Source organism: Cheilinus undulatus, linkage group 11 (genome assembly GCF_018320785.1).
Source record: "Cheilinus undulatus linkage group 11, ASM1832078v1, whole genome shotgun sequence".
Lineage (NCBI taxonomy): Eukaryota > Metazoa > Chordata > Actinopteri > Labriformes > Labridae > Cheilinus > Cheilinus undulatus.
In genome coordinates, this window is record NC_054875.1 from 7237757 (window position 1) to 7259179 (window position 21423).

Sequence of the window (21423 nt, forward strand, 5' to 3'; positions counted from 1 at the left end):
TACTGTTTGTTCTTTGTAGCGCATGCAGTGATGTCAACTTCATTCTGCAGAAAGTAAGTCAACGAATAAGAATAGCCATAAAGACAATATAATTTGTTATAATACGAATACGTCACATTTCTTATATTTTCTGAAAAATAATGTTAGCTGAATTATTTTCAATATATATGTTACGCAAAGCCAGCATTAAAAAGAGGGTATTCAGTACACTTTATAATCTAACAATGGCTTCCAGTGGCCCCAGCATGAATAACTTGACTTATATTGAATTGAGTTAATGGTGAGGAAAAGATAAGTCTAGATGATAGATGATCAACAAATGAATCAGTCTGTCTGGGCATAACATGAAAAAACGATGGAAGAATTGAATTTGATGACAGTTTCCTTTGATAAAACAAATGCTTGACTCTAACTGGCTCAAGTAATCCAACAGGACTTACATAAACAAAAGGAGCACATTAAATCTAACGTCTTTTAAATAAAATTACACTGAAAGAAACAAAAATTCAAATGCTATCAGTGGCTTTAATTGAATAACAATATAACCCGTTTTTGTTGGTTCAAAGCTATTTGTTAAAATATCGTTTATTCTTGGAAGGCTGGCTGACTCAAACCTCGCTCCAACAGCGTCAGACCCTTTAACATGTTTGTTTATTTTTTTCTGCAGAATTCATTCATCTTTTAAACGCCAATTTCATTGAAACGCTTCCAACATGGGCCATAAATGCATCATAATGTTTACTGTCCGTTTATTGGTCCATCTTGATGGAACTCTGGACCAATCATAGCGCAGAGGACCAGAAACATGCGCCCCACCTTGTTTCGGTCACGTGACGTGACGTACGCCTACGAAGATGGTGGAAGTTACTTCTTCCTTGAAGTGAAGCCCCGACAGAAACCCAAACACCCTGCACGCCGAGGACTGGGAATCCTCCAATTCGGTTTTCACAACTCCCCTAACGGATTCTGGTACGTGATAGACGCCGTTTTTCTACTTCTCTGGTCGGTGGTGTTTGTTTTTCACAGCCGTTGGACTTTGGGATTTCCAACCAGCCATGATGATGACACGGGCTAAGAGGCTAGCAGTTAGTTAGCTTGGCTGGGATGGCAGCAGGCTGTCAGAAGTGTTGACCAGCTGACGTTCAACACGTACCGAGCAACACATGAGAGCCCACCGACAGTGTAAATATACTTACTGAAAATATACACAATGTAGAGATGTTCACGGTAAACTTACACACTGAAAACGGTGCTGTTTATTAGACAACCAGGACAAACTGTTCCTAACTGCGCGGCTACTTCTGTTAGCTTCCTATCCTGTTAAAATGAATTATGTAATAGTGTTATAAGAAGCACTTGATGGCTCTGGATACAGACAGGACGAGTAGAGGGCCAAAGATTAATAAGACGAGCTAGCTGTCAGTAATTAATAGGCTAATTTTAGAAGATTGTCAACCAAGAAGGGGTTTAGGTAGTGTTGTTTTTCCTTTGCTGCATAGAAAAATCTTCACTAAAGCGAAATACATTCATACCTAATAATGCGAGTAACATACTTAAATATTACAGCAAGATTAAATGAAAATAGTTGAGCAAAAGCCTTAAGTCTAAAGATTAATTATTAATATGAAATCTTGTCATACTTTAACTAAAGTTGTAAACATTAACGATAACTTGGTGCTTTTTTGGTGCCAGTTTCTGTCATAGTAAAACAATCTGTTATTTTGACAAACATTATTATTAAAAAGTGTTGAATCCTGGAAAAAAAATCCAAATATAAGTCAGATTTTTAAGTCACAGCTGCCTGCTAAAGAGAGCTAGTACTGCAAACACTGCAAAAATACATGGGTCCAAAATATTGGCAATTTATTTGTGCAGTTTGCAGGAACCTGTTTGCTCTTTTTCTTGACTAACAACTGAAACTACCCAATGTATAGGTGTGCTGTCAGAAAGGTGTCACTATTGTCTGAGTTTAATTAGTGTCATTTAAACATTTGCTATCATTACCAGGACCGAACTTTTTGGGAAAATAATTGTAATTGCAAATGTGCAAATGTGATTTGATATATGATTGTTTTTTCAAGTTCCTCATCTTGTGTTTTCATAAGTTGAGGAGCAATATTAGATGGATTGAACTGGGGCTTAACGATTCTGAAAAAAATAATTGCAATTATTTCTATCCAATATGGAAATTTCTATTATTTCTATGTTGGATTATTGTTTTTTTGTATCAAAGTGAATGCTCATTTTTTATGTCATACTCAGATTAAACAAGAAAAACACACACAAAAAAGCATGCAGACATATTGCGATTTAATCTAAATATCCAGTAGTTGCTCTACTTATGACAACCCTGATTTTGTCCTCTGTCCATTTGCTTTAACCTTATCAGTCAGTTTCATGGTTCAGTACAGTGTTTTGAACTGTCATGAGTATGATTTCCTGTTTGTTCATTTGTGCTATTAATTAGGGAAGTAAAATGCATTTTTTTCCTGCAACAAAAAACCTTTTTCTATAAATTAGTCTAACTTAGTGCTGCACAATTAATCTATTTGCAGTTGCAATCAAAATGTAAGGCTGTGCAGTAACATAATTTTATAAAAGCCTGCAATTATTTTTGTATTACTTGAAAAATGTATAAAAAAGAATGTCTTCAGAAAGGCCTTTATGTCTACAATAGGGCCTCTTTTCTATGCATTTTGTATAATTACATTTAAAAAAAAAGGAGAAACTGTCATGTCTTGGAAAAGATAAAGATAATTTAAATGCAAAAGCAAGTTTTGCATTTCTTTATGCTGTGTAATATATTTGTACTTTTTTAGTTGAGAAATACACACTTCAAAACTTAAATTATTCTCTGCATTTTGCATGATAACCAAGGAATTAGACTCCTGATACCATTTTTGTGTTATACTGCAATTGCAATTGCAATTGCAAATCACAGTATTGTTCATTATAACTACAATCACACATTATTGTCAAATCCTGCAGCACTAATATTTAAACTATATGTGGTATGATGATAGCACTGATTTTAGCAGCTTTCACTGTGTTGCATTATTATTCAGTCTTTTTAATGTTTGGGGTTATTTTTGTTTTGGATTGTTTTATGTGAGGTTTAAAATGATTAGACTAAGTTAGTATTTTCTTACCAAATAAGAAAGGAAAAAATGCAGGTATTTTCTAATGAATAACTTTTTAGTAAAAAATGAATAAATCTTTATTTTAAAGGATGATTAAAAAGATAACTTTTTAAATGTACATTAAACATATAACATTTAGATCTTCATGAAATAAATGGCATTCTCTTAGCTAGCTTCGTGTTCCCTTTTCAAGTATACCTAAGCTTAACTTGATGTTCTGTCATGTCTAAATAAGCTTGGTGTTTGTTTTAGAGTTACATGATTTTAAAAACACAAATCAAAAGATTTAACTGTAAAGTATTTTTCCTTGTTTATTTATTGAGGGAACTGGCTGTGTGAAATATTTAAAGCTCAGTTGGTAAAATGTCTACCCATTTCTGTTAAGTATAACTAGCAGCAGCTGCTCTGACTGCATAGTTTTGTCTCCTGCTGTAATTGTAAGTTATGTGTGAGACACAGATAAGCAAAGACAAGGGCAAACAATGATTTATTTGTCACAGTTGTTAGTTGTTTTCTTGGCGATGTTGGTTTGTGTCTGCTGCTGCTGTTGTCTGGCGACTGAACAGGGAGGCTGGCTGATGTTCTGTCTGTTTTCTAGAGCTGCAGTTTTTTTTTTAATCAATGAAAGATCTATAACAATATTTATATTCAGTGGGCTTTTCTAACTTAAAGGGCATTGGAGATATTTGGTTCGGTGTAGACTCTGTGAATGCTGCAGACTTTCAGTAATTTATGACCTGGTTGTTGTTGAGGTGTTGTTATAGTGCAGATGTCGGTTGATCTCCTTCAGTTTCCACTGATGTTTTTAACTGACTGTTAACCGTTGACACTTTTGGTTTCCATCCTGTGATTTGCTTTTTCACAACCCAACCTGTGAGCGGTGGCAGGCATCCAAGAGGACAATATGTTAGTCATCAGTCTTCAAGATGAGGGTCTGGTTTGTTTCTGCAGGCCTGTTAGATGCACCAGTTTTGGTTATCAGTATATTGAATTGTTTGATAACCAGTTAAAACTCTCTAGTTCATTTATAAATGCAAACACCATTTCATGATCGTTGCAGCATAATGATCAGGAAGATAGATTATTTGTCTCAAATCAGCCTTTAATAAGATTTTTGATACCAGCTCATGTTTTTCTGATTTGCTCTTTTATTTATTTTTTGTTTGTTTTTTTGTTTTTTTCTTAGTACTTGGGCAGCAGAATGATTCCCATTTCATCAGCATGACAATATGAGAATTCCCTTTTCAAATATCTGAATTAATGTCAAAATTATTTATTGTAAACGAGCAGGGTTTTTTAACTCAGTGATTTATTTGACCAATCAAATCTGGAGTATAATAAACAGACTTTTCACACCACTTTGAAGCAGACAACACTTAAACAGCCAGATTAATTGGCACCACTTTAATGATGATAAAACATAATTTTTGCAGTCATTTTAGATCCACGAGGGGCATACAGTGAGCACAGGTATTGAGTAAAACATTAAAACTGTAGAAAGACAGACACTATGGGGGACTAGGCACTGACAGCTTCATGGTTAGGACACCCCAGTGTATATTAGCTAGCTATAGTCTCCTGAATATGGCTGAACGATGTATAGTTTTTCAGTCACGGTTGTGATGGGTGCGTGCCCATTAGTCCCTTCACAGCACCTGTGATACTAGCCAACACGTGACTTGCATTATGTTGCCGTTTCTGTGTTAATTGATGGACTTGTTTACTTTTTCAATTATATAACTTACCTTAGGGATGCAGGCTATTTTCAGCATGCATTTGCTGATATCAGCTGAGAAACCCAATCATCTATATCTGCAGATATATAATTTTTTTTCTTATATATATACAAACAATACATCGCTCGTACACATTGGCAAAATTTAACGTTTGTGCAGTTTAAAGAAGAATTGATGAATCTTGTTTTCTTTTTTCCTTCTTGTTCTTTAAACTTAAAGTGTGTCCAAAGGATTGAAGATTTTTTGAAGATTATTTGCAGTCGAGAAGTATGCATTTTTCCTGTGTTACTTTTAGCAGTTTGTCATGATTGCCTTGCAAAATAAACATCCAAATCTGCAGTTGTATTGGACTGAGGATTGATTTCAGTAACAGGCCAATTTGAATACAGGAAAGACTTAAGAGAAAAGCAGAGCCCCCCCAGGACCCAAGTGAGAAGAAAAACTGACACACTGCTGGCAAAAATCAACATAGATTTTAACTGTTTCCCTATGAAAACCCTCTAAAAGACCTTTGCATTTTTTTCTTATTAAAAGACTTTTACATAAACTACCTAATAACTGCGTTATGGTGGTTTAAGTTAATATTTCCTAATCTAATTTTAGCAGCCTCAGAGCAGACAAAGCCTCGCAATCCCCCCTTGAGATCTTTGGCGCCCAGTTGGAAACCAATGGCATAGTGGATATCGGCCAAAATCCAGTATTGTGCGTCCCTTACTAATTTACAGTATAGGCTAACTATCTGATATCAACAGCAGCAGTGAGAGAAATGAGCACTGCACATGCAGTCTCTGTATCTGCATGTAAAATTGTTAAGGCCTCAGGTGAGGCTTTTGCAACCACAGTTACATCAGCATGCTGCTTAAGTGAATCTATTCCTGCTATTAGCAGCATCTCATCCTGATGCTTGTTAATGTTATGGCATCACATAGTGTTAACAGATGTTGATTTTTACGTTACAATTGTACGTGTGCACTGCAATATGTAAGAGTCACAGCAGCCATTTGGTTTGATTAGAAGTTATGATGACAGGCCTAGTACTTTGGACTTCATGTTACTTTGGACATAGGAAGAAATGGTTGAGGATGTTTTTATAACACACTGACAAGCATCAAGTTTATTTGTAAAGTTTACCAAGAAACAAGCCATTCCATGTTCCTTTTCTCTCTCCACCTTACCTCCTCTTCCTCTGTGCATCACAGTCGCTGTCAGAGGGCTGGATGTTGTGTGATGAAAGTAAGAGGAAGTTCAGAAATGGAAAAATGACTTAAAGATCTGAATAGGAAAATAGAAATTGTTTGTTTTGAAAATGTAATTAATACACGTTAAGATACACCATATTCATCAGATCTAGCTTCCTTTATTTTTTAAAGTATGCACTAAATATTGCAGAAATAAAAAGAAAAACCTGTTCTGTCCAGTACTTTTTAGCTGAAAATCTAAAAGAGCTCCAATTTATACCTAATATGCACTCAACATTCTTTTAGTCAACTTTTTTTTAATCGGACTCAATGCTGTTTCAGAAAAGAAGCCCTTATTGCATCCTGAAAAACATGATGTGCTAGGTGTTAAAAAGCCTTTCTCTCTAAATCACAGCCTTTCTTTCCCATTAAATAACATGCCCAAACTTCAGGTTGTGAACTTCTTTATGCATGTGCAACACCCTCCCCGCCCCGACATTTTAAGTTGTTATTTGGTATCAGATGTGAAAAATCAATACCTTGCGGCCCTACAGAAACACCATGACTTCTCTGACTGGTATTACATTACAGATACAGGTTTTTACACAATGGTTAGTACCCTTACGTGCGGACAGAGATCGATTACATACTAACACTTGGGCGTTGTTTCCCTTTTATCCTATAATCATGCTCTGTTGGTCATCATAAAGGCTTGTTTTGGTGATGTGTGTTGTGTTGTTGATCTTAAGTATATGATGAATGAGACCTGGACAAGTTATGGAGAGTTTACTCTTCTCTAAAGCGGTTCGGTTTAGGAGGGATTGTTAAAAGCTGTCTGTTCAGCTGCACCCCTGCAGAGATCAGACTCCGGCTCTCTGGCTGAGGAAATGGAGTAATTTGAGCTCAAATTCAATTTGAAATGCCTCACAGCCACACCAAATACAATTTACAGGCCAGTGTTTGGATGATGTTTCTCAGCTTGGTTAAAATACAATAAAAAAATCTAAGTTTAATATTCAGCCAGCACCCTCATCTACAAGACACAGCCGGCCTGCTTGTGAGAGGCTGCAATGTCAGCAGTTGCAATTAATTATTGACAGAGACTAAAGCAGGAGCCGAAGGGAAAGTTTACCCAGAAGCTCGTCACTTTCTCCTGCTATGCCATGCGCATCGCAGATAAGACAGACCAAGGAACATGCATTATTCAGAGAGGCATCAAGGTAGCAGACCAGATTCTAGAAAGGATGTCAGAACCTGATTCCTCTGTCAGCAGGACAGTGCATTGTTTTTTAGGAGTTCCCATCTGTTGGCATGCCTCTTATTTACTGCCACAACACAATACCTTACTATTGACTTCTCTCAAAGGGTTCTGAAAGCTCCCTAAGCATAGAAGCTGCTGTCAGTGCATCTTACATGATATTCCTTGGCTCTACAGTGGATAAGTGTACACATGCTCGTCATCAAAGAAAGATAGAAAGGTACGTCAATTATAAGGCTCATTGTTGTCTGTTTAGGGCTGCTAGTTTAACAACAATGAAATTGATATTTGTTAACCACTGTCAGTTATTCCAACAGGGTAAAACATAAAATTTGAACACAAATGCCCAATTTAGCAGCAAATAATCAAAAAATGTGTCCCTGACAGATCTGTGCATAACTGTGCAGTAATGATATTGTTACATCACAAAATAACACAGGATCACATGTTTAAATTCATGTTCAAGCATTATGAGATGTCTTCTACCCCTAAAACTAATCTGTAGTTTGTCTCACGTCTGTGCATTTGATCACAGCCAAATCCTCTTATCAGTCTCTGTGTTCAGTTCTTAGTACATTGTAGCTTTAAACTGAATCTGGTTTTAAGTTTGATTTACAGTACTGTGCATAAGTTTTAGGAATGTTTGGGCCAAGAATTAAGTCTGTAGTAAGGCACAGATGTGACGAGTAAGCTGCATCAGACGGCAGGGAGGGTTGACAAAACCCCAGTCCTGCTCTGGATTGCCTTGCATGTGATTTACATGACCTTTTTACCTGGTCTGGTGTCTTCTTTTATTGTGGAGGATATTCTCAAAAAAAAAAAAAAGAAACACAGCATGTACAATTTTAGATTATGGCTATTGCATTTGATGCTCCAGATTAAACGATGCCACATGCATGTAGCATGTGGCATGTGGCATTTTTTGGTTGATAACATCTCAATACAGCAATTTGTGACAGTTGAAAATACTGCAAGACAATCATATAATGATGCATCTTGATATCTGATGAATTGAAAAATATTAAAGAAACTCTTATTACACTTCATTTCTCATCCAGCATTACCTTATTTTTCTTCTTTAGCTAAAAACTTTTACATTTCTTTCTTGTTAATTCGGTGTCAACATTTGGCACCTTTTCTGGGGTTGTCAAAATCGGATTTGCAAATGTGGATATTGATTGATTAATTGATATCAAATCTACATTTTTTTTCCTCTTAGGACTGGGCAATTAATAGCAGTTTAGATTAAATCACAGTATTGCCTACTGCAATTTTCAAATCCCAGAATGTGCAATATTTCTCTAACCTGAAATGTGTTTTAGAATATCTGTTTAATACAGCAACAGAGATGCATCATGCAAGCATTTGAGGGTCATTTTTTTCTAAAACTGTTTGCAAAAGTAGCTTCTCCTTGTTTTTTTTTTTTTACAGATTTTTTGAAAATTAAAACCTAAAATGACATAAAAAAAAATACAAACCATAAAATTTGCACTACTAGTCAAAATGATCAAAGTTAGATATTTTTTTCAGAATTGTTCAGCCCTATTTTAATTTACCCAATTATTTATTATAGTACAGAGTGATTATTGCTTAAGGATTTTTCCTCAAATACACAAGATGAGGTTTTTGACAATAATTGTATATTAAATTACAACTGCAATACAGGAAAAAATATTGCAATTAAACTGTTTTCCCAAATTGTTGAGCCCTATTTTCCTGTGCTAATCTAAGAAATGAAAAATTAAAGATGATTCCTAATTTTCGAGTAAACAATCAAAATTTAATGAGAGATTCTAAAATCATTAATTTACCATGAACCAAACTCAGAATTTTTGAGTTTAAAAAGTCATACTTTTCAAGAAAAAAAATAAATTTTTGGAGTCTTAAAAGCTTTAGATTTTGACTTTATAGCCTCAAAAATAAAAAGTTTATAAATGCAGAAATTTACGACATTATAAAGGGGGAAATTTACAAGAAATCAACCTGAGTCCAGATCATAACATTAAAGGGATACTTCAACATTTTGACAAATTCGCCCATTGCCGTAATTCCTGTAGTTTTAGTAATAGGTTCGTTACCTTCAGCTGTCGTTGCAAGCTATTTTTAGATAGGCGCTGCCGAATTCGGACCTGCTGTGCCAACTCAATGTAAGCAGACGGTATTCCGGCTTTCCCTCGTCAAACTCATCAAATACACAATCCAACAACTTCAAAACACTCTCATGGACAAGTTGTGACCTGCACATTCACCATGCTATGAAATAATCATGGAACATTACAAGCTAAATGCAAAGCCGGAACTACACTCCACACATGGCTGCTGCACTGTGTCACTCCAAGAAATAGTTCTGAGTATTTGCCTCATGCGTCGAAATGTTACACAATTATACATTATCATTTCATAGTGTGGTGAATGTGCAGGTCACAACTTGTCCACGAGAGCGTTTTGGAGTTGTTGGTTTGTGTATTTGATGAGTTTGATGAAGGAAAGTTGGAATACCATCTGCTTACATTGAGTAGGCACAGCAGGTCCGAACTCGGCAGCCCTGATCTAAAAATAGCTTGCACCAACAACTAAAGATAACGAACCTATTACTAAGACTATAGGAATTATGGCAATGGGCGAATTTGCAAAAATGTTGAAGTATCCCTTTAAGGTAATGTTCTCGGCTAAAATCACAGGTATTTCCTTATTGCTCAGTTCTGGTAAAAAGCTAAATTTGATAAGTCTCTTTACTGCAGTATTTGTGTGAAGAAAACAGCTTCTGATGTTATGATTATTTTCAATGCAAGCAGCTAGCTATTTTTTACTTTGGAAGCTCAAAAATTTAAAGTTTTGGATTCTATAAAATTCACAACTTTTTTAACTTGAAAGTTTGGAGTTTTTTCTCCTAATGTATGGCTTGAAAAAAACAAGTTATAGGGTATTTCTCCTTAATGTATGACTTTAAAACTAATAAATTTGATCCTAATCCACCACTGTATCTTTGGATTTTGTGAATGAAACAATCAAAAATGCTGAATCTTGACAGCAATGCTTTTTTATGTGTCATGGAGTGTAAGCTTTTATTAGATACAAGGAGGGTTGCTCCAAGGACTAAAGGTTGGGAACCACAGCTCTAGTGTGAGATAAATAGCTGCACACCATATATTAATTCTTCTGTCTGCCTATCTACAAACATCTGAAAAAAATGAGACACGCATTTCCTCATCCATGTCTCTCGGTGGACGATTAAGCACAAACATTCCCCTGTCCCGTGAATCAGCTGATTCAACAGTTGAACATTACTTCTCTTCTGATGTCTCCTCTCTTTTTTCTTTGCACTAATTGCAGTAAAATCAGCTGCTGCTCAGTTTTTATCAGCTCCAACTCCAATCTTGGTTCAGGATGCCATGGTTTTCTATAAACAAACAAGCAGGGAATATGACCGCATTGGAGACTGTCAGTATAACTTTAATAGAAATACAGTTTCCATGATTAATTTGAATGTTATTGAACTATATTTCCATGCTTTATTCCAAAGTTAAATGTAAACTGCTGATTGGTATTAACAAATAAAATGAAAACACGTGCTAGAGAAGTAAGAGAAGTGTAATTTCTGCAGGTCTGTCACGTTGTGTGCTAAATATACCTGTTCTAAATGACCTAATGTGTTTGCTGCAAATGGAAGGCAGTGTTAGAAGCCAATTTATCACCAGACTAATGATGTGTTGTCTGTGCTGCAGGCTTTTATCCCAGCCCTATGTCATGGCCAGTGGAGTCACCAAGTCGGGCACCTCCAATGGTTACCCAATGAAGGCACAGCTGCAAATCATCGGTAAGTCTGCAGGCTTCAACAGAATAAACAGGTTGTTTCATTTTTCATACAGTTCTCTTTTTTCTCTTTTCCAGTCAAAGTTAAGCCACTCCTGTTCAAATATATGTACTGATATTTTTTGAGAAACAAGGAAATTAAAAAATGCTGCCCTTGTTCCTTGAATCATTGTTTTCTTTTCTCTCTAGACTGACTTGTCTCCTGCACTGTTTCCTCTCTCTTTCTTCTTGTTTCAGTGCTATCAGCAAAACTTAAAGAGAACAAGAAAAACTGGTTTGGTCCCAGTCCGTATGTGGAAGTGACAGTCGATGGCCAGTCTAAGAAAACAGAGAAATGCAACAACACCCACAGCCCCAAATGGAAGCAGCCGCTCACTGTGTGAGTCAACGTCATACCAGGATTATCAAACATATGACAATTAGTCATATTAAAGCTCATTCACTACTTCCCTTCTCTCTGAGCCTTTTAACTGTTAATTTAACAGTATTTGACTGCAGGTGTTTGGCCTGTTCTACAGCCTGCACCTCACTAAAGACACAAAGTGAATTTCTAAAGAAATGACCAATTTTCTCAGAAGAATATCAGAGATAACTTCCTGAGCCTTGATTGGCACCTTACCTTTCTCATTAGTCACCCCGCTCTGTTAAATGTCACCAGTCTGGTATTCCAGGAAGCATAAAACAACACCTAATATTTCTTTAAGAAGCTGTTGCATTTACATTTTAGTGTTTGAAGGAAGCAAAATCCCTTTTCTTTATCTTGTTTTTGCTCAAGCATTTGTAGAAAAGCAGTTTGTTCAGGGAGATAGTCTTGTCTTTAGGCTACAAAGGGTTATAGACACAGTAAAGTAAACACTTAAAAAAAGCACACAAAAGCAGAAAATATTTAAGAATGCCAGACCATTGGCACCAAAAAGATTCAAGTAACATTTTAGTGGCTCAGATTTAAACTATTAATGTAAAAATGAGAATTATCAGCATAAGTGTTTTAATTGTGGTTAATTTTAGTTCATAATAAGTGCATTACTCTTTTTTAATAATCAGTTACATGCTTTATTGTCCATTTCAGCACACTTTGGTAAAATAATTGCACCACTGCTCCTTAATGTCTTCCACACTTTAAAACAATAGCTGCGGTTGCATGAACTTTTTTTCACAATCCGATAGAATTTAGTCTGATTGGAGATTTGAACTTCTCTGTTTGCATGGAAGCTAAAAGATATAAACTGATTCCGATGTGTGTGCTCATGTTTCCCACATTTTATCTGAATAAAACTGCTCTGACATGCACATCATTGTCCCACTGGTCAAATCTACTGAAAATTCACCTTTGATATCGATTGCTATACTGAAGGGATGATAATGTTTTTATGTTATTCTCATTTTGATCAAGAAAATCATATAAAAGAACAGGCAAAGTAGGATTTTACTAAACTATTTTGAAAAAAAGACAAAAAAAGTTGTATCAAATTGGTATTCTGCGACATTCAATGTTATAAAAATATTGCACTGTCTGCGGTTTGAAAGCTGCTGCAGGCCATATTGCGATATTATCTCATTTGCGATTATTTGCCCAGCACATGAAATCTGTTGCTGCATGTTTGACACATACACGTCTTTAACCGTCCACCTGGTTAGGAAGTTGATACAAAAGTGATAATAATGATAATAATAATAATAGTTACAAAGTGCTTCACCAATGTAAAAGGTCAACAATAAAAGAAGAAAATAAAAGAATAATTCAGGGATTTAAAAGTAAAAGATACATAAAGCAATAGTAACAAATTAAAACTGGCTATACAGAAGAATAAAAGATCAGCAGTTGAATAAAACAATAATTCCCAAAAAGATTCTTGCAAGTTGCTTGACTTGTGAATCAATAAAGTCAGTTTCCAGCCCTGCTAGCTGTCTTGCTTGAAATTCAGCTTTAAAAATTTTGCAGATTTTTTCACAGATCTGTCGAATGAGCTGGAGTTAAAACTTTGGTGGTTGTTTGTGAGTTTCTCTTGATTCCTCTGAGTTTCAACTATGTGGTTACCAAAACCAGACAGAGTGGTTATTTGTGGTGGTTTGGCTTTTGAGGAGGAAGGATGTCTTAAAAAGGGCTGCTGACTCTAGTATTTAGCATTGTCAGTCATAATGCTTAGAAATTGAGTTAATAAGAATGAAGTGAAAGTGTGAAATTGTGTGAAATTGCTGGTGTATGTATGAATTTTTTGTTGTTTTTAAGGTCAGCAGCAGTGTTCTTTCTGCCTGACTCCTCCTGTGTTTCCAGGAAGACTTTTTTGAAGTGCAACTGTAGGTGCAAGATGATTGTGTTTAAACAGTTTAAAGAACAGTTATGTCGTCTCTGAGTGGTTGGCACATTGAAGGAAAATGCCACACGTTGGTGAGAGAGTGTGTCCGCTCCATTTACAGGAATCTGGTTTCTAAACATACACTGTACACTTAGTGCTCCCTCACAGTCCCATATTTTTACACATCAGACGTCCTCTTAATTTTAGCTTGTCTACCATTCTCTGCTGTGCCCAGCGACCTTCTTAATATAGACCTCTCCTACAGTTTCTCTTGGACCCCCGGGTGCAGAGGTATTACATAACAAGTGTTTACTATGGGATGAAATCAGACACGAGCCCGTGTGTCCACAAATGTTTTTGTCCTGGGGCTGCTGAGGGTGCAAACTATCTAAACAACTGTCATGGTGATGGTTATAGACACTCGTTGTCCCTGAATAGCTTTTGAACTATTGTCTGGGACATAAAATCACAATCATGCTACAGCCAGAGATGCTGATTTCAAGCTACTGCATGCTTTCACTTTTTTACCTATGGCCCAAGAAGGTACGCAGGGTAACGGATTCATGACCGTGGTATTTCCAAATGCATTTCCAAGCCGATAATGATATTGATACAGGTAAATTCATACTTTTTTAATTAAGAAAACCAAGTTTGTTGTATGACAATGCATTTGTTTTTTTAAATGCACAAAAAAAAATCTGTGATTCCACCATATTTGATAGATATATTCTTCATCAAATCAAAGTATTCAGATTTAAATTTAAATATTTTAATGTAAAATACTGCAAGTAATTTATTTTGGATAATACATTCATTATATAGTACAAACAGCACTAAAGGCAATGAGCCCTGTAAAGCTCGATAAAGAAATTTGCCCCTTTTTTTCTGGAGTTTATATCTTATTCAAAGTTAGTCTCCTGATTAAACTGCATGTTTAATTGCAGAAGGGTTCCCCCTACGAAAGTGCTTGAATAGACTCTAAAAACCCATAAATGTAAAGATAAAACTAGCTGTAATTCTGACCCAAAACTTCTGGCCCATCCCAGAATGGGTGCATGTTAGCTGCACGCCGCTGCTGCACATGTAAGCTCTGGCTCCCACTGTCATTGCTTTCATGTTAAGGGCTTGTGTGCTGCATGCATGTTGGCTGTGTCTCCCTGAAGTCTCAGCCTTTCATCCTACATTTTAACTTTCTCTACAAGTGACTTTATTAGTTGTATAGCCGGTCAGGGAAATAAACTGAGTAAAGGCATGGTTGGTTTCTCCCAAAGAAAGCTACAAAGGGCTTTTAATTTGAAAAGCACAGAGCAGAACACCAGTCATACTGTGTTCATCTTACTTGTGAGTCATTCTACTAATGTGAGAACAGAAAGCTTCACCAGCAGTTGAAGTTTAGAGAACAATGTTATCAGATCAACACATTTCCACTTTTCTTTTCACTTCCTTGATGACCCTGTCTTTGTGAAGGTCAGATTCCAGGCTGAGAAAGAGGAAACAGTGATAGCTAAATGATTATTTGGAGCTAGTAGTGGCTTGTTCTACCTAAAAGTTTTGCTTTTCTCTGTTTCTGCAGGATTGTGACTCCATTCAGCAAACTCGTGTTTCGTGTGTGGAGTCATCAAACCCTGAAGTCAGATGTGTTGCTTGGCATGGCCACGCTAAATATCAGCGAGACTCTCAAGTCAAATGACATGAAAAGTAAGTGGATGAAACACACAAAGACCTGATCTGCAAACAAATATTATATTCATCTTAAGATCTACTGGTGTTGCATTTGAAACTGTGTTCTAACGAATATCTATTTTACAAAAAAATTGCCTTTCAACATGTTCATATCTGACCCAGCCTTAAGGTCAGTGCCACAAAATCTGAGAGCACTTTTGAATGTTATCAGCAGACTTAATTTCTATCCTATATTCAGATTTTTGTATCCTTTTTAAACTTTAAACTCTATCCAGACCATTGAGAAAGAAAAAGATTTGGGATGTTCCTGCTTAAAATGAAAAATCAACATGAATGTGATCGCTTCTTGTATTTCTGTCATCTCCCTGCAGTCTCTGAGGTGGTGCAGACCTTACAGCTGTGTGCAGACAAAGACCAGTCAGACGTGGTGGGAGACCTGTCTGTCTGCCTGGACGGCATGACTGTCGACCCTGAGATGTTCGCCAACGCCGAAGCCAACAATCACAGTGAGTCAGAGCAGAAAAGACACAGTAAAGCTGGTCTAATATGTAAGGTTTGGACTTTTTAAAATTGTTCTTTTAAAATACAGTTAATAGTTTTTCTATCACATATGAGACATTAGAGGCTTGTGTTATATCAACAAGAGCTCATATTTCTGCTGATTAATGCAACTTTTTTTTTTACCCTTCAGGTACATCAAACGGGGAAACACAGCCTAATGGCGATCATGCTACAAGGTGAAATATCTTCCCCCTTTTGCTGAGTTTCTGTGAAGTCACAGTCATTGTTTTGTTTATCTGTTAATGTTCTTCCTCGTGCAGGCGGAGTCGAGACAACTCTCCAGCTGTTGACAGCATAGAGCACCGGTCTTCTCCTGCTGGCCGGAGATCAACAAACAACACAGGGTCTCCCTCTGTGTCATCAGGGAGCTCGAGACCTCTCAGACCTCCCCGGCCCTCGAGACCTCCTCCTCCAACCCCCAGACGACCCACCTCATCACCAGGTCAGACATTTACTGAAGGAAAGTGCAATCTGTACAGACACTTTTGTACAAAGCAGGAAGGAAACAAAGGTTGACTTCTCGTCTTCTGGCTCTTTGTTTGAACCCTGGAATGATCTAATCAGCGTCAAACATTTACTCCAAGGCTAATGTGGTGCTCACATGCACTGTAACTAGCTTACTGAAAATAATAGCTGCACTGTCAACTACTCCACTGAGCACCATCAGTTTTTCAAGAGAGAGCTGTTAAAATAATTCTCAATTAAAAGGGGCAAACTGAGGGTGTTTAAGCCTCTTGAATGGAGTTATTATAACAGTGGAGCTCATCATCTGCTCTGGGAAACACTGATCCATGTTTTTTCCCCCTTTTATGACATTTACCGACCATACAGTTGATGAAGCAGTCATAAAAGTATTTACACTGCACGTTTTGAGTTATTTTTAGTGGTTTTATTGCAGTTGTAAAACATAGCTGAAGTTTGTCATCCAGGCTCAGACCTCATCCCTCCTTGCAGATTGTTTTACATGCAGTAATTTGAGTAGAGATAAGATCTTTAACCCCCCAGTGACAGCTTGCAGGTGGATGTTTGGATGGTGGTGAAGTCTAAAGTAGGATTGTAGAACTGTTGCAGTGCATGCTAGCACTAACAAAGCAGAGGAAGACACTGGGAAGCTTGCATCTCAAATAGACCTCAGCAGTGGTAGGAAGTGTTAGTGATTGTAGAAGATGATGCATATGAAGTGTGAAAACACTTGCCTGCTGTTACTAGCTTAGGCAACGCTCCCTTTAACACCTTCTTAGAGCAAGCCGAATGCCAAGAGGTGACACTGAGGAACAGCACACATATATGATAATAAACATATAAACCAAGTGGAAGTAAAAAGAAGAGTAAGCATGCAACCCAGCAAATTCAGAAAGTGCAATGCATGCAAAGAATAAAACATACTGCAAGCAAATACAGGTAGGCAGATATATGTAAAAAAAATCAAGGAGTTTAATATAAACAATGCATCTTTATCAATCAGAAACAAAGGGATGTTGGTATAGAAGTGTTTTGCATTCACAAGAAAATGCTCTGTTTTTCTGAATCAGCGGTATCGCTTTCTTAGACTCTTTATAAGGTACTTGGCAATAATGAAATGGTTAGCCTTGAGAGGTTTCAGTGTGCTTCACCCCTTTAAAAGAGCATGCTTAGTGCACTGCAGATGGGAACATTTTCTCCTCAGAATTTAGAAATTTTATGGCAAAATGGTTAAAAAAAAACCCTTTTTGGCTCAAATGTACAACATGTTGAAAAGTTTTATGTTCTTTGTTAACTCAGAAATCCTCTGTGTTTGGCACTATTTTGTGATGCAACCTTTGCAACCTTTGTCAGCACATTGCTATCTCCTGATCAGCTGTTGGGTCTGCAGCTTTGGCCTTTTTTTTTTTTTTTTTTGAACCTAAAAATCACCAAATTCCTTGGAGAAAGTTACTTATATAGTGCTGTATAGCCTGGTTTCTCCCAGTGTGCTCTGCCTTGAATCCCTGCGGTCTAATGCTACTACTACTGAGAAGTACCTTATACAACCGAACTTCAAAAATACCAACATAACCCTTTAAATTCTTTTTGTACACTGACCGGTACCCAAAAATCCCAGCTGAGGTTGAACCTCTCAAGTGCATGCACCTGCTATTACTACTCAGGCTCAACCTTTCAACAGTCTTGTTCTAAAGTAGCTCTCAAATGTTTTTAAACCAGTCTAGGGCCTTCAAATGCTTAATATTATATGGTTAATCTCAGCGTTTCTATAGTCAAATGCAATGAATCTCTCCTCTCCTCTCTCTTGTAGTCACATTTTTTTGTTCTCTCTTAAACTAAAGTTACTTCCTGTTTAGATACAGAACAGCTTTATTTTGAAAGAAAATAAGGAACTTTGAGTGGATTGAAGGTTTTGACATTTAAAGCCAGTGTCCACAGGCTTTTAGCGCTGGTAGCTTTCACAACCTCAGTTTCAGCACACTCCTCATCCTACTAGGTTATGAAAGTTGACATAGGAGCAACTAAACACCTGGAACCTTCACCCTTGAAAAAATGAGTCAGATCGGTGAAAACAGTGGAATAAATCAGCTTTGTATTAAGAATGAGCAATATGGACACGAGCTCTATGTGGAAAAAAGAACTTGTAATAAGGGAGCAGACAGATCACACAATGTGTAGATGACTTTGACTGAGCTGTTTGAAGTGAAATGAGACATTAAAGAGCAATGGTGGACTTACTTTACATCACTGTGGCTGCAGGGAGACATTGCAGTGGTTAAGCCAGAGTTTGCTGCAAAAGAAAATGAAACGTGATTAATTCAGTCAAAAAATATTAATAATTAATAATAAATTAGAGACATAATTTCATTGCAATAAATGCAGTCATGCTGACAGCCCTACCAAAGCTGAATTAAGACTGGATTACTGGAAACTAAACTGGGCCATGTTTGCTTCCTTGAGCGAGCTTCTGCTGTGAACTCGAGGTGATGATCACTAAGGAAAAAAATCAGAACAAAAACAGAGAAAGAATTATTTACTTATTTGAGGGCAGTAGACCACAATATGTTTGACCATGGTAGATAAATATTGGAATAAAACTGCCCTTTTATAAATATCAATATGAAAGATGTTTAGAAAGGTTTTGGGCCTGATGAAGTTCAGTGTTCCTGTTATGCTGTTAAAACTTAAAATATGGTATTTTTCAAATGTTGATCAGAACTTCAACACAACATGCTTATTAATTTTGAAAGGGAGACATTAAGAGCATGGCAGGTAAAAGCTGTGATAGCTAAGATTTTTTAAAAGCTAAGAAAATGGCTATCATACAAGCTTATAGAGCAGTAAAGGGTAAGCTTGTATTGTTTGTGCAATAAGCTCAGAGAAGCAAATTGACGAATTGAATCATAAGGCCTATAAGTTAACCTAAGAGTCTTAAATGCACATATAACTATTGGAAAGATATGAAAAATTAGTGTTGCACCAAGTAAACTCTGTGCCTTTGAAAGGTCAAGCTTTTAATTTAGCTTTCCTTGATGAATCTTTATTATTTTTGATCCTGAGTCATGTTAATTTTTCTGTAAATTCTTTCCAGTTTTCAGACTGTAAATTTCAACTCTGTGTTGTCTCTTCTTTCCTCAGCATTATCCAGTAATGGCTCCACTGCTGACACCAGTGACGGTCAGTCCGTTCCTGATACACCAGTGCGAACAGCGGCCTCATCAGCTCCAGACTCGAGTCCATCGTCAGGCTCGGAGAGAAATTCTGGAGCTGCAGCAACCAGACAGCCAACTAGCAGCATCACCCCGGCTGTCACTCCCAGAGTCCCCGCTGTCAATGCTGCGCCGCTGCCCCCTGGGTAGGCTTTCGTTTTCTAATCCTCCAGAGGAGCTTTTTATAGTGCCGGGAATGACACCAGTATTATATTATTACATGCAAAAGCCAAAACAGATGGTTTTGCTTTCAAAGACAAAAGGCAAGCTAATGAGCAGATTTTTTTAAATAAAAAACGGTTTAAGATAAAGAGATGATGATCAAGGGTCGGCAGAAGAGTTAATCGTACTCTGAGAAAAAGTTAATTAAAGTCTTCAAATAATGCAGCAACAGGGCAGAGTCTTCTCTAAGTGTCTCCCTTCCCAAAGCACATAAAGCAGAGAGATGTGCTGTGAGGACAAGAATAAAGCAGCATTTCTGGTTGGGTTGGTTTTGATTCCACTTCAAACGTCTGCTTGAATCTATACAAAGACATTAACTCACAAAAGGCAGCTATGAGTGCAGGATTATTGACAAATGTGAGAAAAATGCAGTCACATACACAGAGCTCATTATAATTGATAGGAAAATATCACATGTTGCTTTTTAGTCCATAGAAAGGCACACAGGTGTGTCCTTACATGCATAAATCAACACAGTTCATCACTTACAGCATTTACTTCCATAACCCCCTCCATTGTCATTACTGCTGCTTCGGTGTCATCACGCTGACAACATTGTGACTTTAGCTGGCTCTTTGCTGCTTTTGTAGGAGGATGACTCATGTAGTAATGGCTGCTTTGAAGTCCACAGATAACCTTAATGGCTGGCCTGGAGCCGTGAAGCATTACATAATGTTTTACTGCTGTTGTTTTATCGCAGTTGGGAGCAGAGGGTGGATCAGAACGGCAGGCTGTATTATGTCGATCACGTGGAGAAGAGAACGACGTGGGAACGCCCCGAACCACTGCCCCCAGGGTAAGAACTCCTTCTCTTTTTAACCCTCGTCTATTTAAAAATATGCATATAAGGACGTACTTTGATAGGATTCTGACTGTTTTTTCATCTCATACAATAAGACAGTAGGATTCCTTCCCTGGTTAACAACCCTTCTTATGCTTTTTGTATTTTATGATATTTATAGGAGCTCTGCCAGCCACCTTTGATAGTTTCTCAGACAAATTGTGCATTTCCAGTTTTGCTAACCCCACCCCTACCTGAACACGTCAACACAAAACTAGGAGTTTAAACTGAAAATAATTCTTAAGGACTTAAGGACAGTCTATCTCCTGTGCTCCTGTCTGATTGAATAGAGGCCATTTGTCTTTTAAGGAAGTTCTAACTGTGGGCCAGCGTCAGCGACTAAATCAACTTAATTTCTTTGATTCCTATTGTAGCATCCTGACATTTTGTGAGTGATCCAGAACAATGCTGCATGATGTTTTTGAGCCATTGCCCTGTTCCTCCTTTTACTCTCTGTTGCTTATGTTGACATGGACAAGGAACAAGGAAAGAGGGAGATAACAAGGCACCAGGAGTTTCCTAATGGAAGACTTTCTTGATTTTCTTTCACTTGCCTCACTTGACTGTGCACATTATCTGATTTTACAAAAAGATAGTTATGCATTAATAATTTCCATACCTGCGTTTGGAATGTTATGCGCTGATTTGTGTGAACACTGAGGCAGCTCACAGCCGTCAAAGACCCGTTGTTACAAAGCATAACTCTTCTGTTCATCTACATTCAAATTAAAAGCGCCAGATGGCATGCTATTTGCAAGGGGAAATCTGCTATTTTCAGGTCTAGGAAGTAAATAATTAATAGATGCAGTGTGGACGGGGAATGTGCAACACAATGTCAGACATTTGCATGCTGTCAGGACATGGTGTCAGTCGTTAAAATAAAGATATTGTGTCATTTTACAGCACTTAATTTCCTAAAGGATTGCCCATCAGCTTTGAAATGTCATCATTTTAACCTACCACAAAACATCAGTGAACCTGTTGGCAAGATAAGCATAATGTGTTTTATTATAGGGGGATAAT

At 37.1% G+C, this 21423-nt stretch overlaps 1 protein-coding gene across 2 annotated transcripts in view; it reads left to right on the plus strand.

The window, feature by feature from the left end:
• The first annotated feature begins 841 nt into the window (after positions 1-841).
• The window catches only part of itchb (itchy E3 ubiquitin protein ligase b), a 36880-nt gene continuing 16298 nt past the window's right edge, over positions 842-21423 (plus strand). For both annotated transcript variants that reach the window (XM_041798997.1, XM_041798999.1), the window contains exons 1-9: positions 842-969; positions 11038-11129; positions 11363-11504; positions 14996-15120; positions 15477-15611; positions 15797-15842; positions 15927-16108; positions 19267-19483; positions 20260-20355. In XM_041798997.1, the coding sequence (XP_041654931.1) occupies positions 11060-11129; positions 11363-11504; positions 14996-15120; positions 15477-15611; positions 15797-15842; positions 15927-16108; positions 19267-19483; positions 20260-20355 (1013 nt within the window). In that variant the 5' untranslated portion in view covers positions 842-969; positions 11038-11059. The remainder of the gene's footprint in view (positions 970-11037; positions 11130-11362; positions 11505-14995; positions 15121-15476; positions 15612-15796; positions 15843-15926; positions 16109-19266; positions 19484-20259; positions 20356-21423) is intronic.